The 24494-nt window shown below is 45.7% G+C and overlaps 1 protein-coding gene across 1 annotated transcript; it reads left to right on the top strand.

Annotated features, from left to right (window-relative positions):
• Positions 1–1075: 1075 nt before the first annotated feature.
• Positions 1076–5873, top strand: LOC146340634 (uncharacterized). The gene is made up of 2 exons (XM_084808180.1): positions 1076–1240; positions 5570–5873. Exons 1-2 carry the CDS (start codon positions 1079–1081, stop codon positions 5711–5713), a joined length of 306 nt encoding a protein of 101 aa, XP_084664306.1. The 5' UTR covers positions 1076–1078; the 3' UTR covers positions 5714–5873.
• The last annotated feature ends 18621 nt before the right edge of the window (positions 5874–24494 follow it).

Genomic DNA, 24494 nt, shown 5'->3' with positions numbered 1-24494 from the left:
CATAAATGGTGGCCTCTACGGCGGCCGCCATTTGAGTCCGCAGCAGCCAGCCAAGAGGCCAGCTGCCGCCACCGGAGCTGCCGCCGCCACCAGAACATCCGCCCCAGCTAAGCTTCGTCCCACGGGGGATTCTGTGGAGGGGCAGGGGGTGGGAGGCCATTCAGCCATGGGTTTTGGGGGGCTGAATGCCAGTGCATTTGGTCTCACTGAAATCCATGGCGGAATTCTCCATCATCCCTACACCAAGCACACATGGCTTCTTATGAAAAAAGTAAAAAAGTATGCTTATGTTAGGGTAAAAACATAACAGAGGCCTAGAGCCTTTAACTACAATCAGCTATCTTAGCAGCAGAAACAACAAAACAAAAAGGGTTATTTTTTTCCACCAGAGTGCGCCTCCAGAGTGCCCCTCCAAATCTCCATTCACCATAGTCCTGTTGGAATGTGTTTTATCTTAATAAGAAGCTATAGGTTAAATGGAGCCAGGGCTTTCAGGGATGCAGTGCTGACTTTTTTTCCTTTTTTTTAAATTACCAGGGACACTGATGTCATCCACCTGCCTCTCTGAATTCCCCATTCCCTCTGAGCTTAGCTGCAATTCACACAATTGCTGGGAAGAAATGAATTTCCCCAGCAACAATATATTACCCCCTGTAGCAATGCAAAGAATTCTTCAGTTGGGCTGTGCACCACTTCAGCCTGAGGCACAAAGCCCGAGTCGAAGCGGGCCGCTTCAGACCATTTTGTGCCTCTTCTGAGGTGAAGTGGAGGGGGCACAAAGTGGCCCAGAGTGGGTCGGGGGCTCACTGAAGCCCCCCCCCAGTGCCTCCAGGTCCTTACCTGGGCTGCATTCTCCTCACCGCCACTGCCTTCTCCACCACTGTGCTGCTGCCCCGCCGCCCCGCCACCTTCTCCGCTGCCACGCCAAGGCCACCACCCACTGCCTGCTGCCAGCACTGTCATCTCCTAAGGCCTGAACACACGGCGACTCTTCTTGCAGGGAGTCGCCATTTTTAAAATGGCAACTTCCTGAAACTTCCAGGAGGTTGCCATTTTAAAAATGGTGACTCCCTGGAAGATGACCAGTTGCCGCGTGTCCAGGCCTCAGAAGATGGCGGCAGCAGAGGTGAAGGTGAAGACAGCAGCAGCGGGCAGTGAAGAAGAAGAAGGAGACAGAGAAGGTGGTGGCACAGGGACAGGGAAGGTGACGGCAGTGAAAGCAGAGGAGGAGGTGGCCCAGGTAAGGAGCTGGGGGGTAGCGTGCGGGTGTCAGGGGAGAAACCCACTTCGTGTTTGGGGCGGATGTGGGTTCCCCCCCCCGAATCTGCCTGAGCCAGATTGGGCCTGCCTCAGAAGCCGCAGAGCGGCTAGCAAGTCAGATCAGGGGGTCCCTGAACAACCCTATTTTGCAGTGGCTTGGTCTTGAATGGGCAATTAAGATCCAAGAGCTTTACAAAATACTTGCTCTTGGTGGAGATAAAACTGCTAGAACTGGTTTCTTGGTATGGATCAACACAGCTGCCTGAATTTTGGGACTCTCCTTGAAGGTGTGGCTATGGGGACTATTAAGATAAGTGCTTGTGCTTCAGAATTTATCACTACATCACTGTAAGAAGTGTGTGTGTGTGTGTGTAATCACCAAGACATGCAAGTAGAACCGTCAGCAAACAAGGCACTTCCTTCCATAGGCCCCATCCCCATTATGATTTCCTTGAAAGGAGCAACCCTTTTGCTTTGGCAGCAGATTGATGGGTGTTTGTTTTCTTATTTCAGTCCTGCCTTGATACACACATGCATTTGTGTGTGCATGCATGTTTGAGAAACACAATTCCTTGATTTCAGGGCATAGTCTGAAGGGACATGATGCAGCCACCTTGCTGAAGCTAAGCAGGTCTGGGTCTGGTCTGTGCTTGGAGGGGAGACCCCCTGGGAACCACATGTAGCCACCTTGAGTTCCACAATGGAAGAAAGGTGGGATATAAATGTAGTAAATAGATAAATACATAAATACATTGGGCCAGTCACTTCTTTAGCCTACCCTGTCTCACAGGAGACAGAGTAGGACCACTGTGAGTATTAAATTAGGGATGAGCAGATTGCCCTTGTATTGTTTCTTTAACTCTGTACCCCACTTTGCTCTGCACCACACTCCTCAGTTCTGATTTAACTACTGGAGCTTCTAATGTCCATTCTAGAAATGGAGCATGCACAATTTGCCCGTGTTTTCAGTTATTTCATGTCTTTTCCCACCCCTCTACATTAGTGATACACAAATACACATTGATTAAGCCATGCTTTAAAAAACAAATGAGCCAGTAGCAACAAATCTAATGTGGTTGTATGCATGAATGCACCATGATTCATTATGTGCAATGTTTTATCAACATGCATGTGAATCCCTCCCTGCATGTTGATAAAACTCTATTCAAAAAGAATCTTAAAACAACCATGCATTCAGTCACTTCAAGACTTTTAAAAATCAATATGCAGAAGCGCACATGCAAATTGGTAAAACAGTGCACAACAAGCAGTATATGGATTGCTTTTTTGCAGTGTTTTATCACTATACAGACATCAGTAATACAGAAGGGGAAAATGCATCAGTGAAGTGAATGGATGGGAAGCTTTGCCCACCTGCATATGCGAATTACTCTGTACAAAATCTGGAAATTTCATTAAAAATGGAACTATGGAAGAGCCTAAAATCATTGGATCTGCTTTGGAAATAAGAACAGGCTATTTGGAACTCCAAAATCGGGGGGAGGGTGTTGAGGCTACAGAAGTATCCTTCAATAAAATGGGGGGGGGTACATATGCACTCCTGAGCTCCTTGGAAGACAGATGTGGTACAAATGTAATTACATACAGAAATATTTTATTCTTTTAAAAATGTGGCCTACTACATTTCCAAAGATTACCAGCTTTGAAACAGTCCCCTGGTTATATCAGTAAATCACTAGTCCCCTTCCATTTAAAGGATCTATTCTGCTACTGACTGAAATAATATTTGCACCTCTCTGTATACCTTTGGCACATTTGTTCTTTAGCCTCACCTGGCATGATTATGCAAACAGCAGAGGAAGCAGCTGGGAAATGGTTCACCTTTGTTTTATATGCAAATAATACCCAGTAAAATATCCTGAACATAGAAAAAAATCCATATAGAAGAGATGGCCAAAAGATTAAAAGGGCAGCATGTCACATAAAATAAATATTTTGTTAAAGAGGGTGCAGAATTAAAATCCTGAAAGCAAATAGAGCAATACTGCCTGGCATTCATGTAGGGTGGGTGGGGGTACTTAAACGTCATCGTTGCAGGCTTCTGTACGTGACAAAGCACCTGCCTCTCTCCAAACATAGCTGCATTTATAAAAAGAACCATTAGGTTGGTCTGAAGGGATTTTAGAAATTAATACCTCCCATGCACACAATTTGCATATACAGAAGTCACATACCCTGTATTTTCACCATAATCATTGCATTCAGTGGAATAGGGATGTCAGAGAATTCTGCCACGGATTTTGGTGAGGCCAAATGCCAGTACATTCGGCCCCCTGAACTCTGTGGCAAAACAGCCTGCCACCCCCCCGCCCCCCGCGGATCCCCCCCAGGACGAGACTCACCTGGGGTGGATCTTCCAGGCGGCAGCGGCTGCGGCGGCGGCGGCTACAGCGGCGGCTGCAGCGGCAGCCGGTCTTCCGACCGGCCGCCACTGCCACCATTTCCAGGCTTGCCTTGTGTAAAAAAAAAAAAGACGTGATAGGCTATGTAAAGATTTACGTAGCCTATCATGGCTAGGTTTTTTTAAAAAAAGATGTGATAGGCTATGTAAATCTTTACGTAGCCTATCACGGCTGGGTGAGTTAAAAAAAAACACGCGTACGCAAATGGCGGCTACGGGCGCCATTTGCGTTCCTTCTTTTTACTGTCTTAATCTATGTAAATATTTATGTAGACTATGATGGCAAAAATAAAGGGGAATGCAAATAGCGTAGCAGGCGCTATTTGTGTCCCCTTTTGATTCACCGTTTTAGCCTACGTAAAGATTTACATAGGTTAAAACGGGGAATCAAAAAGGGATGCAAATAGCACCCGCAATGCTATCTGCATTCCACTTTATTTTCACCGTCAGTCTACGTAAATATTTACATAGATTAAGACAGCCAAAAAGAAGGAACGCAAATGGCGTCGGCCGTAGCCACCGCCATTTGCGTACGCAGTTTTTTTTTTTTTAACCCAGAGCCCTCTGTGGATGGCTCTGGCCTGGCCAGGCCAGGCCTGGCCGGCTGCTCTGCAGAGCTGCCGCAGAGCACAGCCGGCCGTTCAAGGATTCCAGGGGGAGGAACGGAGTGCCTCCCCTCCGGCCAGGATTCTGAGGGGACGGATGGAACGCCTCCCCCCCACCATCAACATAATAACCCATGGAGAAGAACTCAGAGGGTGGGACCTATAGAGATCTACCTCTAGCAAAATCTAAGAAGCCAATGTGGTGTAGTGGTTAGAGTGTTGGACTGGGGCTTGGGAGATCTGAGTTCTAGTCCCCACTCAGCCATGAAGCTCACTGGGTGACTTTGGGCCAGTCACCGACTCTCAGGCTAACCTACCTCACAGGGTTGTTGTGAGGATAAAATGGAGGGGAGGAGGACTATGTAAGCTGCTTTGGGCATCTTGGCAAAAAAAGAGGCAGGATATAAATGTAATAATAATAATAATAATAATTGATAAATAAATAAATAAATAAAATAAGGTGACCAGGTGCACAAGAGGGCAGGGCTTCTGTCATTTTTGTAGTTAGGAAGGAATTAGAGCTAACAATTAGGAAGAAACTTGAGCTTGTTCTGCCCCAGTTTGGGACATTTGTCAAGGGAAGAGATATCTCTCTTTTTTTTCATATTTTCAAGGGTGGGGTGATATTATTTTTAGGAGGATGGGGGGGACTTACCAGAGTTCTTCAGAGCTGTTTTGGGCTGGTGCCTGCCATTGTCAGGATGTCCTGTTTGCTCCCCCCTCCCTTGAGAAATGGTTTGGTCTTGCAGGGAGGGTAGGGCTATATCAGTGGTTGTGTCCAAGACCCAGTTTGAGCCATGGTAGGGTCCAAGACCCAGTTCAAGTTGGGACCGGATGTAAGGGAGCTGGACTGACTCAGAATAGGGCAAACTAGGGATGGGCGAACTCTACATGGCTCACCCCACACACCACATGCCAGAACCCCCCGTCCATCTGACCCTGCATGGGGTACACCAGGTTGGGCAAGTGCAGCAGTCCATGGTCTGGCGTTTGGGGGTCTGAGCTGGTGAGAAATCACAGAGCTTCGAGCCACAAACAGATGCCTGCACCATCCCTAGGACAAACCTATTAATATACCATGACTGCAAAGTCACATTGCTGCCTCAGGCAAGGGTTGATGCCACCTCCACCCCACCCCCTATTCCCCATACAGAAGCAAACTGGACCGGCAATGGGATTTTGATGGTAATGAGCAGTGTCTTTCACCACATCTGAAGGCTGGTTTAGACCGTGTGACAGGACACTGCCTAAACATTGACAGACACTCTCTGTCCTCCAACAGGGCTTCAACTGGAGGACAGAGCTCTGGAGGAAAGGTGTGGTTGGAGGAATGGCCAGGGGGGTGGAGGAGAAATGGCCAGAAGACTTTTACTGCTCCTCCACCCCTCGCTCCAGCATCTGCCATCTGAAACAGTCGCTTCTTTAGCCTAATGGCAAGTCTGGCCCTGATTACATTCATGCTGTGTCGTATAAGCTTTGATTGGAATCTTGAAAGAAATCATAGCAATGATTTTATTACTGTCAGAAAGAAGACTAAAGAATACCTATTTGTCTTGCCAGATTAAAGTTTGAATTATTGCACCAGCCTCCATTGTCCCCATAATACTTTTGTGCTTTTGTGTGTGTGTTTTTTCCCCTTTTCTTTTTTTAAAGCAGTCATTACTTTTGACATCATGGCTTCCAACAGTTGTCAAGAACTGTACAGAGAGACAGTCTGGTAACTGTCTATTTCTCCTGCACGCCACATATAAAAGCATATTTTAAGAGTCAAGAAATGGATACATCAAGTGTTCTTGATATCTTAGCAGTGTCAGAATAGATTACTTCCTTGTTACTAGCATTTCTCTTGCTGTCCTCTGATGGGCAATGTGTGTAGCAGAAGAAACCTGAGAGGTGTCAGGTCCAAATGGATGCCTGACTATTTATTGGAGTTGTATAAGAAATTCATTTCAGTTCACTTTTGATCAGGATTTTACCCACCTTCTGGACTAACCATAGACACAATCTGAGGTCAAAGTCCATACTTTAACAAGCTTGCAATTTGATTTGCAGACCAAAAGAAAATGGTTTTGACGACATGCATACATTTGAAAAAATGTGTACATTTCAAAAAAGTGCACAATTGAGGCATATATTTGCAAAAAACTACATACAGAAATATGCATGGATTTTAATGCAAAAAGCAAAAAAAAAAAAAAAAGTTTGCAATCTGATACAGAATCCAGTGAGAATGAGCTTTGAGATGGAATTTGGACTGGTGCAAATTAAGCAGCAATCAAATATGAGAGAGTTGTGTAGATCTCCCCAAATTTGTGCAAATATCCTCCATAGACTAAAGGGGGCTGTTTTAGTCTGCTGAGGAAATCTGGGCAAATTAGGGAATTCACACAAGTCAGACTGGGAATCTGAAACAAGACGACTGTGGGGATGGGTTAGGCAATTTGCGAATGTTTTTGGTGGGCACATGCTCCCACTTGCATGTGGAGCTTCAAACAGGGCATGCTCGCACATTTTGCAAGCAAAACCAAAATTCTCATACATTCCTATGGCTCCCCTCATGTTGTCTTGGCCAGTGGAGGGTGGTGGCTCTGATTTCAGCGGGGCTGTGGATCCATTCTTGGTTTCATTCAAAACCAGCCAGAACTCTGAAGGAGCTATCCAAGGTGCTGAACCTTGGATAGCTGCTATAGAGATCTGGCTGGTTCTGACTGAAACTCAGAATGGATTGACACCCCACTGCAATCAGAGCCAATAGCCTCCACTTTATGGGACATATTTTCCTAACATTGTTCTCAAGGAAAAGGGCATTGACCTATAAGTGTTACCAGAATCATGGCCTGGTGGTGCACCAGGATGAGTCTATAAGAACAGCCATAAATAAAAATACAATAATAAACATCTGGATGTTGTTAGTGCAATAGCTTGTTGGCCTAGCTCAAGCTGTCTGCCTAGACAGCTTCTCTGCTGCTTTAGAAATTTTGGAGGGGGCATGTGTAGGTAGTTTATGGATGGGAGGGTACAGGGAGGGAGAGTGAGCCAGCAGGGATGGAGGGCTTCAGTCAAAGCTGGAAGAAAATGGTGGGTTTGTAATACTCACTTTCTATTTGAGGCAAGAATTAAGAGCACCTGAATTCATATTTCTGAGCCAGGGAATACAAATTTCATTGGCAATACTACTGAAAATCTCTCAGAACACTCAGCTTTAGAGGTGTTTACTAAAAGTCTTCTTTTCATAGATGCAAGATTTTGCCTGGTTATCTTCCATGTAGAGGGCAGACAAGCAGGTTGTGAAACATTACTATTCCTATGATGAATGTGTTTGTAGTACTCCCTTGTAGTATCGTTTGTAGAGGCAACACCACCTATAAGGAATATATCATCGTAACACAGATTGCCACAGTTCTGACTGAAACACGGAGTGGATTCACAGTCCCAACGGAATCGGAACCACCAGCCTCCACTGGACTCCTCTCACATCATATCAGAAAAAGAAGTGTACCCTGACAAAGTTATTAACCCTTCCAGCCTATACTTTTCTACACTGACATACTTCCCATAGAATTCAATGGCAATTATTCCCAGTTTATTGGGTGCAGGATTTCAGCTAAAACATCCTGCTTTGAGGAAAAATAGCTTTTGTGGAATATGGACATTCAGATTTTATTTAATCTCTACTGTCTGTGTATTGTTTATTGTCAGGTGACTTTCTTTTCATCCATACCCATTGATGGAATCAGATTCACCCCCGCCCCCCACCTTCGGAAAAGTCTGCAAAAAAAATAGATAACTTTGGCTGGCACATGACATTTTTCTTCATTTGGTAGACAATCAGTGAGCATAATGCACAAATAAAGAGTGCTTTACATTGGAGATGGGAGAGAGATCAGAGATGTATGAAATATACGTTGATGTTGCTTTTAATGGTGTATATATCATTGTATTTTCCTGTATCTTTGATAAAAAAAGGTAAAGGTGTCCCCAACCAGTCGTGTCCGACTCTAGGGTGTGGTGCCCGTTTCTAAGCTGAAGAGCCAGCGCTGTCCGAAGACACTTCCGTGGTCATGTGGCCGGCATGAATGAACACTGAGGTGCACAGAAGGCTGTTAGCTTTCCCGCCGAGGCGGTACCTATTTATCTACTTGCAATTTCTTGATTTAGAACTGCTAGGTTGTAGGGATGGACGAAAGTCACTTACCTGATCCCGAAGCTTGCTTCGCGGTGAGGGGGAGGTGCTCCGTCCCTCCCCGCCGAAATTCTGGCTGGGGGGGAGGCGCCCCATCCCTCGCCGCTGAAATTCTGGCCGGGGGGGAGCACCCCGCCTCTCCAGCCGCAAAAGTCCTGCTCCTGCCGGGACGCAAATGGCGGCGGCCGTAGCTGCTGCCATTTGCATCCCTGTCCTGCAGTCAGCCATGATAGGCTACTTAAATGTTTACGTAGCCTATCACAGCTAACTTTGGAAAAAAAAAAAAAAGTGCATACGCAAATGGCGGCGCCCATGGGCACCGCCATTTGCGTTCCTTATTTTGACATGGGTAGTCTACGTAAATATTTACGTAGACTACCCGTGTCAAAATAAGGAACGCAAATGGCGGTGCCCATGGGCGCCGCCATTTGCGTACGTGCTTTTTTTTTTTTTTCAAAGTCAGCCGTGATAGGCTACGTAAACATTTACGTAGCCTATCATGGCTGACTGCAGGCCAGGGATGTAAATGGTGGCAGCTACGGCCTATCACATTACGTAGCCTATCACGGTGTTTTTTGAAGATCTAGCCATGATAGGCTACGTTTGTTTGTTTGTTTGTTTGTTTACTTGGAAATGGTGGCAGTGGCAGCCGGTCGGATCCGCTGGGAGCCGCCGCCGCGAGGGACATTCGAGCAAGGTAAGTCCCATCCCGGGGGGGTGGCAGGGGGGGCAGACCGTTTCTCCACCAATTTCAGGGGGCCGAATGCATTGGCATTCGGCCTCCCAGAGATCTGTGGATAAATTCTCTGACATTCCTACTAGGTTGGCAGAAGCTGGGACTGAAGACGCGAGCTCACTCCATCACGCAGCACTCGGGTCTTGAACTGCTGTCCTGCCGACCTTCCAGTCTGCAGTTCAGTGTCTTAACCACTACTTTTATACAATTACATTTGTACAATTCTGGAATGAATATGGACTTGAGCACGCTCCGGGAGAGAGCGCAGGACAGGAAGGCCTGGCGTGCTATGGTCCATGGGGTCACAAAGAGTTGGACACGACTGAACGACTGAACAACAACAACAATTCTGGAAAGTAACAATAAAAAATAAAGAATTGTCTGCAAGTCCACAGAATCCACACAACTCAGAAGATTCCAGTCTGCTGCAGAATATGTGGGCCAGATTCAGAGGAATACAAAGTCATTTCAGATTTCTTCAACATCTCTAATGGAAGGGCTCTTTCTTAGTGTTTTGTATGCAAAAGGTTCCAGTTCAATACCAGGCATCTCCGAGTTGGGCTGAGAAAGATCCCTCTCTGAAACCCTGGAGAAATGCTGTCAGCCAGTGTAGATAATGCTGAACTAGATGGCGCAACGGTCTGATTTGGTATAAGGGAGCTTCCCTTATACACTGTTGACTAACGACCTTTGGATCTATACTGCTTTTTTGAAACTGCTTTTCAAGGCACAGAGAAATCAGTGAGATATTTTTTTCCCTGCAAGAGATGTTGCTCAGGTTAGATAAACTGTCTTTTCCATCCCCTCCGCTCTTCTCCTCCAACAATTTTGGTTTTAGTTTTAGGATGTGTGGCTCTTAAGTAGGGATGCATGAGAAAGTTGTTTCCATTCAATTTTTTATCAGGCTTTACCCAGTTCACATCTTCCAGACTAGGGATGTCGGAGAATTCTGCCATGGATTCCAGTGAGGCCGGATTCTTTAGAATCCGTCCCCCTGGAGGCCATGGCAGAACAGTCTCCCCCCACCACAACCTCGCGGAATCCCCCCAGGACAGAGCCTACCTGGCGGCGGATGCGGTGCCGGTGGCGAATGTAGCAGTGGTGATGGTGGCAGCTCCAGCTCATCTTCAGGCCACTGCCGAACTGCTGCAGCCGCAAATGGGGGCTGTCGTAGTGCCCACCATTTGCTTGGCTGCCTTTTGCCATGATAGGCTATGTAAATACTTACGTAGCCTATCACGGCAAACAGCAGGGGCGCAAATGGCATAGCAACCGCCATTTGCGCCCCTGCTGTTTGCCGTGATAGGCTACATAAGTATTTACATAGCCTATCATGGCTTGGCAGGGACGCAAATGGCGGCCGGTGTAGTGGCCACCATTTGCGGCTGCAGCAGCCCAGCAGCAGCCGGAATTCTGGTGGACTGTGGACTCGCCGTGGAGTGGAGCCGGCTGGGGAGGATTCCGGGGGGAGGGACGGAATGCCTCCCCCCACCGCAGATGCCCTGGAACGGAGCCAGGTATGGAATTTGTACATCCCTATTCCATACTGAACATGGACTTGAATGCAATGTGGTCAAAGTCCATGCATTTCCGAGCTTGCAATATGATCTGTGGATCTACCCCCCAAGAAAGAGAAGTGTCCAGCAGCATGTGTAGTTTTGAAAAACGTATATGAAAAAAATGCATGAACTTGAAACATGTGCACACACACATTTTAATCAATGAGAGAAGAATCTAAACATTTCAAAAATGTGCACAACTGATGCATACATTTAGAAAAACACAGACAAAAAATACACAGATTTCCATGCCTGGGGTGGAGGGGCAAAGCTCATGATCTGATATGGACATGAGTTGGAATGAGTTTTGGGGTGGAATTCGGAGAACTCTGATGTGATCAGGTTTTGCTTGTATGCCCATCCATACTCCTAACATTGGGGGTGTTCCCCCTAAAGCTGGGGAACACCCCCCCCTAAAGCTGGGGGGTGTGTGTTCAAGCTGGGGGGTGTTCCCCAAAGCATCAAATTCCTAAAGGTACAGGAGACCGGAATGGATTGAGAAAGTGTCAAACACTCTTCCACTATTTGCTGCACAGACATTATTTTGGGATAGATATTTTATCACATCTGCAGTGGTTGTGATACTAATTGGCTTTTCAGAACATAGAGATGTTGCAGGAGTCCAAAGGAGCAGGGGCTGGAGTCCAGCAGACCCTCCCCCCTCTGCTTAGTCAGCCTCCTGGACCCAGCAGACCAAGCCGCTGTGCCTACCGGACCTGCTGGCTGAGCCACTGTGTGGTCTGCAATTGCCCAGTGGCTGCAGACCTGCTTTGCAGAGTTTTTTTTAACATGAATTGTGACAACAAAAATAATTCTTGCCAAAACAAATGATTAAACCTATTTTACAATGCAGTCTCTTTGATTTCAGCTTTTCATCATGTTTATTCATTTACCGGCTAATTTGGGACGTTCAGTAGACTGTAAATGGGTCTTCAACTATCATTGCTGAGCATATTTATCTACATTAGAAGATGATGTTTGCAGTATTTTTTCCCCCTTCTTTCTGCAGCTCCTCCCATCAATCCTTCTATGGGTTACCTTTAAGGTCTGAATATGGACATAAAACGTACCGGTTACAATATGTATCTCCAGTTTGCATAACATTAAATGATATATACATTTAATGCTATATACAATAACATTAAATGGTATGTACACCTTGTCCAAAAGGATAAGTTCTTCTAAACCTTCATTAAAGGTTGGCAAGATACAGTGATTATAACATCAGGCTAATAGTAAGGAGACTTGGGGTCAAATCGATGTTCAGCTGGTCATTAAAAATACTGACTGTCATGTTTAGCCTTGAGAAGAGAAGACTGAGGGAAGATATGATAGTGCTCTTTGAGTACTTGAAAGGTTGTCACAGGTTGTCACAGGGAGGAAGGCCAAGATCTCTTCTCGATCATCCCAGATTGCAGAACATGGAATAATGGGCTCAAGTTACAGGAAGCCAGATTCCGTCTGAACATCAGGAGAAACTTCCTGACTGTTAGAGCAATATGGCAATGGAACCAATTACCTAGGGAGGTACTGTGCTCTCCCATGCTGGAGGTATTCGAGATGAAGCTGGACAACCATCTGTCAGGGATGCTTTGATTTAGATCCCTGCATTGAGCAGGGGGTTGGACTTGATGGTCTTGTAGGCCCCTTCCAACCCTACTATTCTATCATTCTATGTTCCCACTGAATAAATCCTCCTCAGGGGTGGAGCTAGGACTCCCAGAGATTGAGAACACCACAGAAGAGCCTGAATCAGAAGACCAGGAGGCATCTGGGCCTTGAAGGCTGATGGCTGCAGCTCCATCCATGCAAAAGAGTTGGGGGATTCTGGCTATGAGGCAGAGGAACAGTGACCCCAAAGCCCCCCAAAAGTGTTGTCTTCTCATGAGGCAGGGCACAGGAATCCCTGTGAGGAGGAGTGCCTATCTACAAAGAGGGCCCCTCATGAGTAAATGACTATTCGTGAGCAAGACCCTCCTCACAGGAAGGATTTTTGCCCCAGTGCCTGTGATGAACTTCAGTTGAGACCTGAGTGGTTTTGGGGGACCTCAGGCTACATAAGCCTGCCATTTTACCAGCACTAGTGCCTCACATCCCTGACCTTGGTTTGTGATTAATCCTCTGCACTGCTGACCACTTGACTTTGTCCTTGGGACTGCCTTTGTATTGGACTACTAACCTGGGCTTTGACCTGGGCTGTGCCTCAAACCCTTCTCTTGGAACTCTCCTTCTTGACTAGTGACACTGTGCTCTTGACCCTTCCCTGTTAGTTGACTACTCTTGCTTGCTGGACTGATTCAGCCATACTTGACCTTTGCCTGTTTACCGACTTGTCATCAGACTTGCTTCTTAGTTTGGCTGTAATGCTGAGCCTGATCCAGCCATAGCAGGACACTGGTTGACCTTGGGTCAGTCATTCTCTCTCAGCCTAACTTACCTCACAGGGATCTTGTGAGTGGTGATAGAAAGGGGGAAGAAAGAAAGGGAAAAAAACCATCTATGGCATCCTGAGCTCCTTGGGAAAAAAAGGCTGGGATAAAAATGAAATTAGGACATATCAACTTGGTATATCATTAGGTTAGATTCAGGCAGTTCCTAGGGATGGGTGAACTCACCCCTATCCATGCCACGTGAGCCATTCACGAGACCTCTGCTGGTTGCTCGACAATGCTCACCATTTACACTTGTAATGTTGCATAAATGGGCCTCTTTACAGCTGCCATTTCTGTAAAATTGGCCTTTACAGAAAAGGCCAAGCCTCCATTTGGGGCAGAATGGCAGCTCAGAGGAGCTGTGAGGCCTGCCACGCTTGCCCAATTCAGTGTTCACCAAGTCAGGCAAGCACAGTGGTTCACAAACTCCAGTCTAGGGGGGCTGAGCTGGTGGTAATCGACCATGTTTGAGCCCCCAATTGAACTCTGTCACCATCCCTAACAGTCCCTTCCTCCGTGGCACTGCAGTTATTTTTGCAGTCATCTAGTGTTAGAAATCCAGTAACAAGCCTAAGGGACAATGTTGTTGGAAGGACATGGCAGATTCAACTCCACTTTCCACTGGATTTTAAAATAGCCATTTTAATTTACTTCCATTTATTTCATTTTATTTACTCTGTTATGCCAAATGGCAAAGGAATCATATTATGCCAGTTCACATGCAAATTTCCCATAAAGTGTTAATATTCTGAGTGTGGAATGACTCCAAAAATTAGCACATAATTCTAAACATAATTCAGTGTCATTAAAGAAAATAAATGTTTTCCTTAGAGAAAGTAATAGACAGTTTCTAACGTTATGGTACATTAGCCTCTTCTATGCCCTTGCATATGATACCATCATCTTTAATGCACATATTATCGCATTAAAGAGATAGAAGTGAGAGTTAATAAAGTGAATAGTTTCAATATCTGTACACTTACTGTAAAGTGTCAATTATTTCTACTCTGTAGGGCAGTTAAAAAGGTCTTCAGAGGACCTTATTTCCATTAGATAGCAAAGATGTCCAAAACGTTGGAATCATATATTTAACTATTGTTCTGACTGACAGGTGTTCAGATGCCCCCCCCCTCAAAGCACAAGTTGCTGTAATTTCATAGTATGATGCCATGCCAAGCCTGTTACTACTTAGTCCTGTGCCAAAAATTACCTCCATGTTATTTTTGACCATTCTCTTTCAATTTGATAGAAAATAAATTGCTTTCAAAAAGGAATCCCAAAGAGAAGAAATGTTGGAGAAATCCTCTTGGGTTGAATTCAAGGTTCTTGTGCTTACCTTATATATGAGATGGCCAAGGGGTGTACGTGAGTGTCCTGTCATTGTACAATCATCTTTCTGCACCTTCATTAAAGATGACATGTATCCACAATCACCCCTCAGGAATTTAATATCTGGAATATCCTGAGGAAGGTACTGAACCGTAAAGCATGACAACTAGAGCTAAACCAAAATTTCTCATATGACTTTTTTTTCCAGAAAACTCCAGACATGGTCTGTTTTTGTTTTGTTTTTCCTTACGTCCCCTAGCAATAAAGAAGGCACTTTGCAGAATGTTCTCCACATTTTCTTCACCATTGTTTTTTTCTGTGGTGGCCACATTCCCCCCCCCCCCACACACACACAATGCTGTAGAACAAAGCTAAGCATGAGGTATTGTGAAGAAATGCAAAATCGGGGCAAGGTTGCCAACACAAATGCTGCTGTTGCAGTCATTTGCACACAACTCTATTACTACTTGTAAGTAATAATAATAAAAAACACATACATAGGCAACTGTCAAGCTCCCACCTGTACTAGATATGTCTTTGATGTCTGTCTAGGGATGGCAGAGAATTCCGCCACGGATCACGGTGAGGCTGAATGCCAGTGCATTCGGCCCCCCTAACTCCGTGGCGGAACGGCCTGCCCCCCCGCCCCCCCTGCGGATCCCCCCCGGGAAGAGACTAACCTGGGGCGGATCTTCCGGGCAGCGGCTGCTCCGTAGGGGTGCACGAAAGTCACTTACCTGGTCTCGCAGCTTTTTGCGGTGGGGGGGAGGTGCTTCGCTGCTCTCCCCGCGAAGTTCAGGCCGGGGGGGGGAGGCTTCCCGCCACGCCCGGCCGAAATTCAGGCCGGGGGGGAGGCTTCCCGCCTCGCCCGGCCGAAATTCAGGCCGGGGAGGAGGCGCCTCGCTTCGCCCGGCCGTGAAATAAAAAGTAAAAAAAAAACAAACCACCCCCGTGATAGGCTACGTGACGATTAACGTAGCCTATCACGGCTAGATCTGCAAAGTCAGCTGTGATAGGCTACGTAAATCGTCACGTAGCCTATCATGGGTGACTTAAAAAAAAAAAGCACGTACGCAAATGGCGGCCCCCATAGGGAGCTGCCATTCGCATTCCTTATTTGGTCGCTGTAGTCTACGTAAATCTTTACGTAGACTACGGAGAAAATAAGGGCAACGCAAATAGCGTTGCCCTTATTTTTGCCATAGTCTACATAATCTTTACATAGACTACAGCGACCAAATAAGGAACGTGAATGGCGGCTCCATATGGGGGCCGCCATTAGCCATACGTGATTTTTTTTTTAAAGTCACCCGTGATAGGCTACGTGACGATTAACGTAGCCTATCACGGCTGACTTTGCAAATCTAGTCATGATAGGCTACGTTAATCGTCACGTAGCCTATCACGGGGGGATTTTTTTTTTCTTTTATTGGAATGGCGGTGGCAGCAGCCGGTCGAAAGACTGGCTGCCGCTCCCGCCCCTGACGAAGACCCGACGAACTGCTGGCCAGACCCGCTGCCGGGAGGGACATTCGGGAAAGGTAAGTCCCGTCCCGGGGGGGGTGCGGGGGGGGGGTGTGTGGAGAATTTCTCCCCAAAACTTCTTCAGGGGGCCGAACACGTTGGCGCTCGGCCCCCCGAACTTTCGGGGAGAAATTGTCCGCCATCCCTACTGCTCCGGTGGCAGCTCCGGCGGTGGCAGCGGCAGTGGCCGGACTTCCGACCGGCTGCTGCCACAGTCATTTCCACTCTGGTAAAAAAAAAGAAAGAAAGAAAGAAAGAAAGAAAGAAAGAAAGAAAGAAAGAAAGAGAAAGACGTGATAGGCTATGTAAAGATTTACGTAGCCTATCATGACCAGTTTTTTTTAAAAAAATGACGTGATAGGCTACGTAAATCCTTACGTAGCCTATCATGGCTGGGTGGGTTAAAAACCCCCAAAACCCATGTACGCAAATGGCGGCAGCTACAGCCACCGCCATTTGCGTTCCTTATTTTTGCCCTCTTAATCTAAGTAAATATTTACATAGACTATGATGGCGAAAATCAAGGGGAACGCAAATAGCGTAGTGGGCACTATTTGCATCCCTTTTTGATTCCCCGTTTTAGCCTATGTAAATATTTACATAGGCTAAAACGGGGAATCAAAAAGGGACGCAAATAGCGCCCGCTATGCTATTTGCGTTCCCCTTGATTTTCACCATCATAGCCTACGTAAATATTTACGTAGATTAAGAGGGCAAAAATAAGGAACGCAAATGGCAGCAGCCGTAGCTGTCAGCATTTGCGTTCGCAGTTTTTTTTTTTTTTTTTTTTTACCCAGAGCCCTCCGTGGCCAGAAATCCAGCTGTGGACAGCTCTGGCCTGGCCAGGCCTGGCCAGCTGCTCCGCGGAGCTGCTGCGGAGCACAGCCGGCCATGGAGGATTCCAGGGGGGAGGAATGGAGCACCTCCCCGCCCAGTGAGGATTCTGTTCATCCGCTGGTCTAGGTCATCATCTTCATTCTGTTCATCCGCTGCCAGGCTGTGGAACAAAATGGCGTTCGACGTAGTGGATGCCATTTGCATCCCTGCCCTTGGCCATGATTAGCTATGTAAATATTTACATTGCCAGTCACAAAAAGAGCAGGGATGCAAATGGAGTCTGCTATGCCATTTGTGTCCCTGCTGTTTGCCGTGATAGGCTATGTAAATAATTACATAGCCAATCACGGCCAAGGGCAGGGATGCAAATGGAGTCCCCTACTCCAGACAACATTTGTGGCTGCAGCCTGGCGGTGGACGGAAGTTCAGCTGCGGGCAGCCTCGCCCGGTGGCTCTGCGGACTCGCAGCAGAGCAGAACTAGCTCAGCAGGATTCCGGGGGGAGGGACAGATTGCCTCCCCCCCGCACAGATGCCCAGACCAGAATGGGGTGAATATTCCATACACCCCTAGTTGTAACTAAGGATGTACGAGCTGTGTAAAATCCATTCTGTCTGTGTTTTGTAGCTTATCGGGTGCCTTTCATTCCATTGTCTGCCCATCAATAGAATCAGATTATTTTTGTTTTGTTTCCAGATTTGTGCAAATGTGTAATTTTGCACATGCAAAAATGACAAATTCCCTGACATACTTATTTTCACACTTTGGCCTATGGAGGAAATGCATATTCTGGCCACTTTTTTTTATTACTTTGCTCATTTTTCTATGACAAAGTTTGCACAAAATGTGGGAATCGGTTGCATGAAAGCCAGTCCGCTATGAAATCCACTGGTCAGTTTCAATAAAGTCTGAGCTCGTTTGGTTCTGTTGTAGATTTCTCTGACATTCCTAGTTATACCTGGTGCTGTCATGGGTCCATGCTTTTCTCTTTCTCTCTCTCTTTTTCCCCTTTACTAGAAGGCTGTTACATGAGTAATCTTCTAATTGTCTACCCAATTTAAACGGTTGCCTACCACTGGGGGCACAATCATGAATTAAGTCTTCTATACGCTACCGCCTGCCAGATAGCAACAGACCAACTGATATCCCCCTTGTATGGTTTATTCCATTAGGGGAATCCTAACAGGAAGGAAATGAGAATTGGATCACATTCTGCAGCTTGTTCTGAAAGAGACTCTTAGCTCTTGACTCACTTACTTACATATCAATTTAGCACTCTTAGCTGGATTTAAATTGAGTTGAGACCAACCTGCTTAAGACAAAATTGCATTTTTCCCCCTATAGAATGTTCTGCGGGAGATTAAAACATGAACCAAAGGCGGGGGGAATCACATTATAATCTGAGAAGCTCTTGTAAAATTATATTCTAATAGACAGACAAACCTGCCCAGTTTTTCAACTCACCATGTGATCCAGCCTCTTTTAAATCTGCTTAAAATGCTAAGAGAGCTTCTGCAGCCCTGCTAGGAAGGGAAATAAATAAATAAATAAATAAATAAATAAATAAATAAAATACAGTCATGAGATTTTGCTGGAAACCAGTACGGGTTGGGAGACAGAAGAACAATATGTTTGCAATTGCAACCATTTCTTCATGTCATTAGTTAGACCAGGGGTTGGTGGCATGTGGCCTGCAGGTAGGGATGGTGTGGGAACCTGTCTCAATCTGGGATTGCAGCAGACCAGCTGTGCCCACGCCCTCCGAGCCACTCCCACCAAGCCTTTGCCCCTGCTTAACTCCCTCCACGCTCATTGAGCCACCTGCAACTTACCCGGGCCTCGTTCGCCTCCGTTGTGATTGCCATGTTTTGAAAAAACATTGTGATCGCAATACTGTGCCCATAGACTTATACACAAAATGGCACCATGAATCTTGCATATATGGGCAATAAGGATGGATGGATTGCTTACCGTCTGATCCATGGCATTGTCTGCTGGGGGGGGCAGGAGATCCATTCCTTCCGCACGGAATCCTCCGGAGTGGCTCCATGCCATGATGATTCCACGGAGCCACACACCATCTCCATACCGCTTCCAATATGGTAATGGTGGCCGCCATTACCATATCGCAAGTGGTCAGGAGCCAGTGTACCATTCCAGAGGGAATCCCCGGGAGGCGGAGGTAAGTGATCCATTCCACCGCAGATTCTGGAGGCCAGATTCAAAGAATCTAGCCCCACTTGGGTCCGTGGTGGAATTTTCCACCATCCCTAAAGGGCAATTCACAGAGCCATTTTGTGTATATGTCTATGTACACATTTTTCGTGCACATATAGCTATTTCACAAAAGCTATATGTTTTCAAAACATGGCAATTGCAGTGGGGGCAGATGAGACCCAGTACATTTGGGTGGCTTGGTGAGTGGGCATGGGGCTCACGTGCAGGTCCAGGGATGCACGAGCAGTGGCAGAAGCTTGGTGGGCACCTAGAGAACCCGGCGGAGAGGCACCTGTCCATTCCTACCCACAGGTCACAGGCACCCCCTAATCTTTTTTGTTTCCCACCACCACTACCACTGAATTGGTTGCTGAAATTCAGCAGCACAGCAGGAAAAAAAGGAACCATTTGTCCTTATTTTAAAATTAAAATCCTTCTTTGCTGCTGAATTTTGTCTGCAAATGTGGGGGTGCAACTGTGGTGGCAGGGCGGGAACAGCTCTGCATTGCTTTCAGGGGGAAATTGGCCCCCAGGCCCCCAAACTTACTTGCCCCTGAGTTAGACACATTTTGGAGAGTACGAGTATGATCAGCCTTAGAGATGTTATCTTGCTTGCTCTTTTGTCTGATGTGCTTCTAAAGACATCTTGTGTGGGAGATTAAAGAAAAAAGGAAAAGAAAAAGGATGCCACTTAATATGGTAGTGCAGCAGGGTAGCCTTCAAAAGTAAGACCCAAACTCAGCTAATGACATTTGTGGCTCACAGCTGATTCTACTAGCAGTCTAGGGATAACACTTAGGCTACCTCATCTATGTAATAGCAAGGGAGGGGCTCAGTGTCCCTCAAATATGCCCAAGTGGACCACAAGTAATACACCTGCCAGTTGCCATCTTTCCTATGGGACATTCACATTGCTATCCAAGCTGGTGTTGGGATGGAGGGATGCCCCACAGTTTGGGTCCTCCAGGAGCCCCTGCCCCTCCCCCCCATGCTCACTGAATTGCCCACACTCGCCCAGGAGCCATCCACAAGCACTACGAGCACCATTTTGTGGAAGGAAATGGCAATCGCAAATATGCACACATCTAGTCTTACGCAAAATGGTGCCATCAGCAGCCCATATATGCAAGATTGCAGGCATAAATGGCCCGTTGATGCCTGTAATCTTGCACATATTGACCCTTCACCATTCCATTTTGCGTAACATTAGATGTGCGCGCATTCGCGATAGCCATTTTCTCCCACAAAATGGCGCTAGCGGTGCTGACGGACAGCTCCTGGGTGAGTACAGGTGGCTCAGTGCACACGGAGCGGGGGCACTTGAGCTGGGTCAGGGGCTCGGTAGGCATGGCTCAGGGACCCAGTCACAGCACCTGCACCATCCCTAAGCTGGTGATATCCACGCAAAAGACCTTTCTGTGGAGCACCTTGAATGTGACTGCAAGCTAGGGCCTCAGTCCATCATGGGTTATGCCACCATTCATATATATATTAATACATACACACAACATTGTCCTCCTCCATCAGGGGGATCAATCATCTGCCCTGGATAACACCAGGCAAGGTGGCACAATGTGAGCCAGGCTAAACCACATGGGGGACTTGAGATAGCTTCAGGACTTGGACAGCAATCCTGGAAATTGAGATGACACATTACTCCAGTGCTTGCTGAGAGCAACAGGCAGGAATCCATAGTAGTCACCCCAGGAGCTCCACCTCTCAGGATCTGTATCAAGCTGTTAAAGGGCCAGCATCCACTTCCTGGAGGTACTGGCTTATTCTGGGGAGTAAAGGCTGAAGGATCCAGTTGGGAATTGCTCCTCAGGGTCTCCCTGTTCACTAGGGGTGTCTGAGGTCCACTGCTTGAGTCAGGGGACAGTGGCACCTCTTGGGGGTCATGTAGATCAGGTATGAGGTACAAGAGAGTGGGCCCCAGTTCAAAAAGGATGAAGGACTGTTTCTGGTGCCTCCTCAGAGTCATTGTCACTGGAGGGTTCAGCCCCTGATGACTCTTGGCCTTGAGCCATGTCAACAGTAATCTTAGTGGAGGGGACTTAGCTCAGGGGTATGGAACAAGCTTTGCAGGCAAAAGGTCCCAGTCTTTGACATCTTCAGGTAGATCTGGGAAAAACTCCTATCTGAAAACCTGGACAGCCATTACCAGTCGGTGTACTAGACAATATTGAGCAAAATGGGCCAATGCTTTGACCTACTGTAAAGCAGGTACTATGAAGAATGCCATTTTTGAAGGCTCTGCCAAAACAACAACAAAACCTAAGCAACAGAAAAGTAATGCACTAGCGAGAAAAGTTCTAGTCCAGTCTTCTACTTATTGTGATACTTTTCTACCTGCAGGGATATATGTGTGTTTAATATAGAGAGCTTCAGCTATTGGGCGGTATAGAAATGAAATGAATAAATAAATGAATGAATGAATGAATGAATGAATAAATAGGAAAACCTTCCTGAACATGATTTCTTCATCTTGTAGGTAGATGTGGTCCACTCCATCTCAGAGGCCTACCATCCCATTCTGATGCTTTCTTATTCATTTAGGAAACGTTATGTCCAAACTACAAGAATAGGAAAAGTCCAAGGCATAGACACAATAGTGAGGTGAAGCTGTGTGTAAAAGTAGGGTGGAGTTTAGCTTTGTGAAGACATTCAATGTCCCTTTAGGATCTCAGCTTGCTATTCATAGAGGTTCCAGCCCGAGTCAGGGAGACTTCTGTTGAGCAACACAAAAGAGTTGAAAGAGAAATTAAGCATTATGGATTTGATACAAAACAAACATCTACACACACACACCACCACCATCACCACCTTTTTATTATTATTATTATTATTATTATTATTATTATTATTATTTCATGTTGCCTCTTTCTCAAACCTGTTAACAGAGGAGAGAGGAAACAGAAATGATTTTTGGGCTTGACAGACCCTTGGCTTCCTACTGTTTTGTTCCAGCCTCTGTTAACAGCAGGGTGTCAAGATGTGAGGGAAATAAGATAGTTTTCCCTATTCTGAAATCTAAGCCTTCAAACACCAAAAGGACCAATTTTCAGAGAAAAGTGCCACAGCAATTTATAAAAATCTGGATGCTCATCAGATCACTAGGAGGGAGGTGCAACCCACTGTGACTTCTCTATATGGGCAGACACTGGCATCCTGAATCCAGCAAAGCAGATCTGCACACATGCGTGTGGCCTTCCGTAGAGGATATGAATGTACAATTGGGTGCACATTCACACACAGTGATGCTAGTCAGTAGGGATGGGAGAGATAGTAACCAACCTAAATTGCATTTCCCAAACTAATGCACAGACTGGAATGCAGTCACCCTTTGGTTTTTGCACTTCTCCAAATGCCGTGACGTACTCTCCCATCAAAAACAATCAACACACACACACACACACATATATATATTTATATATATATATATATATATATATATATATATATATATATTTATTTATTTATTTATATATTTATATATATATATGGGAAAATAGCATACAAAAGTGCATAGACTGGGGAACGTGCTTTCAAAAATGTGTATATTAGGGAGAAATGCATACGCACATGTGAACGTATTTTCACACATATGAAAATGTGCATACATTTTCATGTTGACTTTTTTTTAATGTGAACAAATGCAGCAATGGGATGGAATGGAGTTGTGTTTGAAAAAAAACCATGAAGCTATAGAAAGCTAAACAGACGGATCCGTCCATCACTACTTGTCAGTGTCCTGTTGAGTTGGCTGGATGTGTCTTTTAATTAGGGATGTGTGATGCTGCTGCGAATTCCATTCCATTTAAGGCTGACAGGATTTTGCAGTGTTTCCATTTCGATAAGCAACAGTGGATGGTAGTGGATTTTTTCTTTCTTTCTGATTCAGGAAATTCTCTCTCTCTCTCTTTAGTGCACATTAAGTAAATAGACATATGGTTGCTGCTGCCTGGTTATATATCTTTTTGACTGTCATTGTATTTGGAGAGAAGGAGAGGTGAAAATGTTTTTTCCCATAAGGGGATTCAAACTAGTGATCTCTCAAGTGTGCTTGGCTGTGTTATTGACACCTGAGGTGAAAAATCCCACAAACAGCTCTTCCCGCTCCCTAGAAGCAAAAATACCCCCCACAACCCATATTAAATAATTAGGACTTCTTTTTTTTTGCGTTTTCATGATACTCAAACTCTGTAGCCTGAACTGGTTGCCTCACTCTGCCTAATGGTAGGGCCAGGCCTGCTTGCCTTGCCTTTGCTTTAACAGACAATGCCATAGGTATCTCTTTTTTGTGGCTGCTGCTAGTTATTTGTGGGCATGGAGAACAAAGGGTTCTCCAGCTTCTTGAAATGTTCTGAACTCCACTTTGAAATTTGATTTGTCTCACTCCCATTTTTGTTTTGGCCCTGTTTTTCTTTTTGTTCAAACAGGGGAAGTGCACATTTTGAATGGGAAACTCGTGTATTTCCATGCACATTTTTCAAAAGTATGTACATGAAAGTGTGTGTGTGTGAGAGTGTGTGTATGACAAACGTGCATTTTAAAGTGTACATTTGTCAAAATATACACATTTTTCAAATGGAACTTATGAGCTTTCCTCCCTCTTCCACACCAAGAATGTGCTCCCATTCATGATTGCGGTTTCAAATGGGGCACGTTCTGATGATTTGTGAACTGAAACAGAATTGTAATACATACCTAGTTGGGACACGGTGACATGGCATACATGCCCTTGTCTGGACCATTATAGGTTGGCTCCCTTTGTGTCCATGTTGCATGTAGGCATCGTCACAAGACTGGTTCCTGGGAATTGATGGACCAATGGTCTTACTCAATATAGGCAGCTTCCTATGTTTTAGTGTGAGGGCCTGTGGCTCAGTGGTAGAGCACCTGCTTTACATGTAGAAGGTGCCAGGAGGTTTGATGCCTGGCATCACCAAGTAGGACAGGAAAAATTTCTTCCTGAAATGCTGGTGAGCTACTGCCAATAATTGTTGACAATGCTGGGCTAGATGGATGGCCAATATACTCAATATGAAATGATCAATATAAGATGGTCAATATAAGATGGTCAATATACTCAATATAAGGAAGCTCCATATGCTCCCAATTGTCCCAGAAATGTCATCTGCCAGTCTACAGCATTTATGTGTTTACTTTTTGTATATGTTTACCTCCCAGGCACAGTAAAATGGCAGTCATTCTGCTGGCATGGTAGTGTTGTACCTCTAGTTCCAGTGTGATTTATTTTTTATTTTTTATTTATTGCATTTATATCCCGCCTTTTTTCCTCTTGCAAGGAACCCAAGGTGGCTTACATTCTCCTCCTCCTCTCTATTTTATCCTCACAACAACAACCCTGTGAGGTAGGTTGGGCTGAGA

This window comes from Heloderma suspectum, chromosome 6 (genome assembly GCF_057233095.1).
Source record: "Heloderma suspectum isolate Gila_16-S chromosome 6, 16-S_ref, whole genome shotgun sequence".
Classification (NCBI taxonomy): Eukaryota; Metazoa; Chordata; class Lepidosauria; order Squamata; family Helodermatidae; genus Heloderma; species Heloderma suspectum.
The sequence above is the reverse complement of the archived record's forward strand: the minus strand, read 5'-3'. Positions and strand labels throughout refer to the sequence as shown.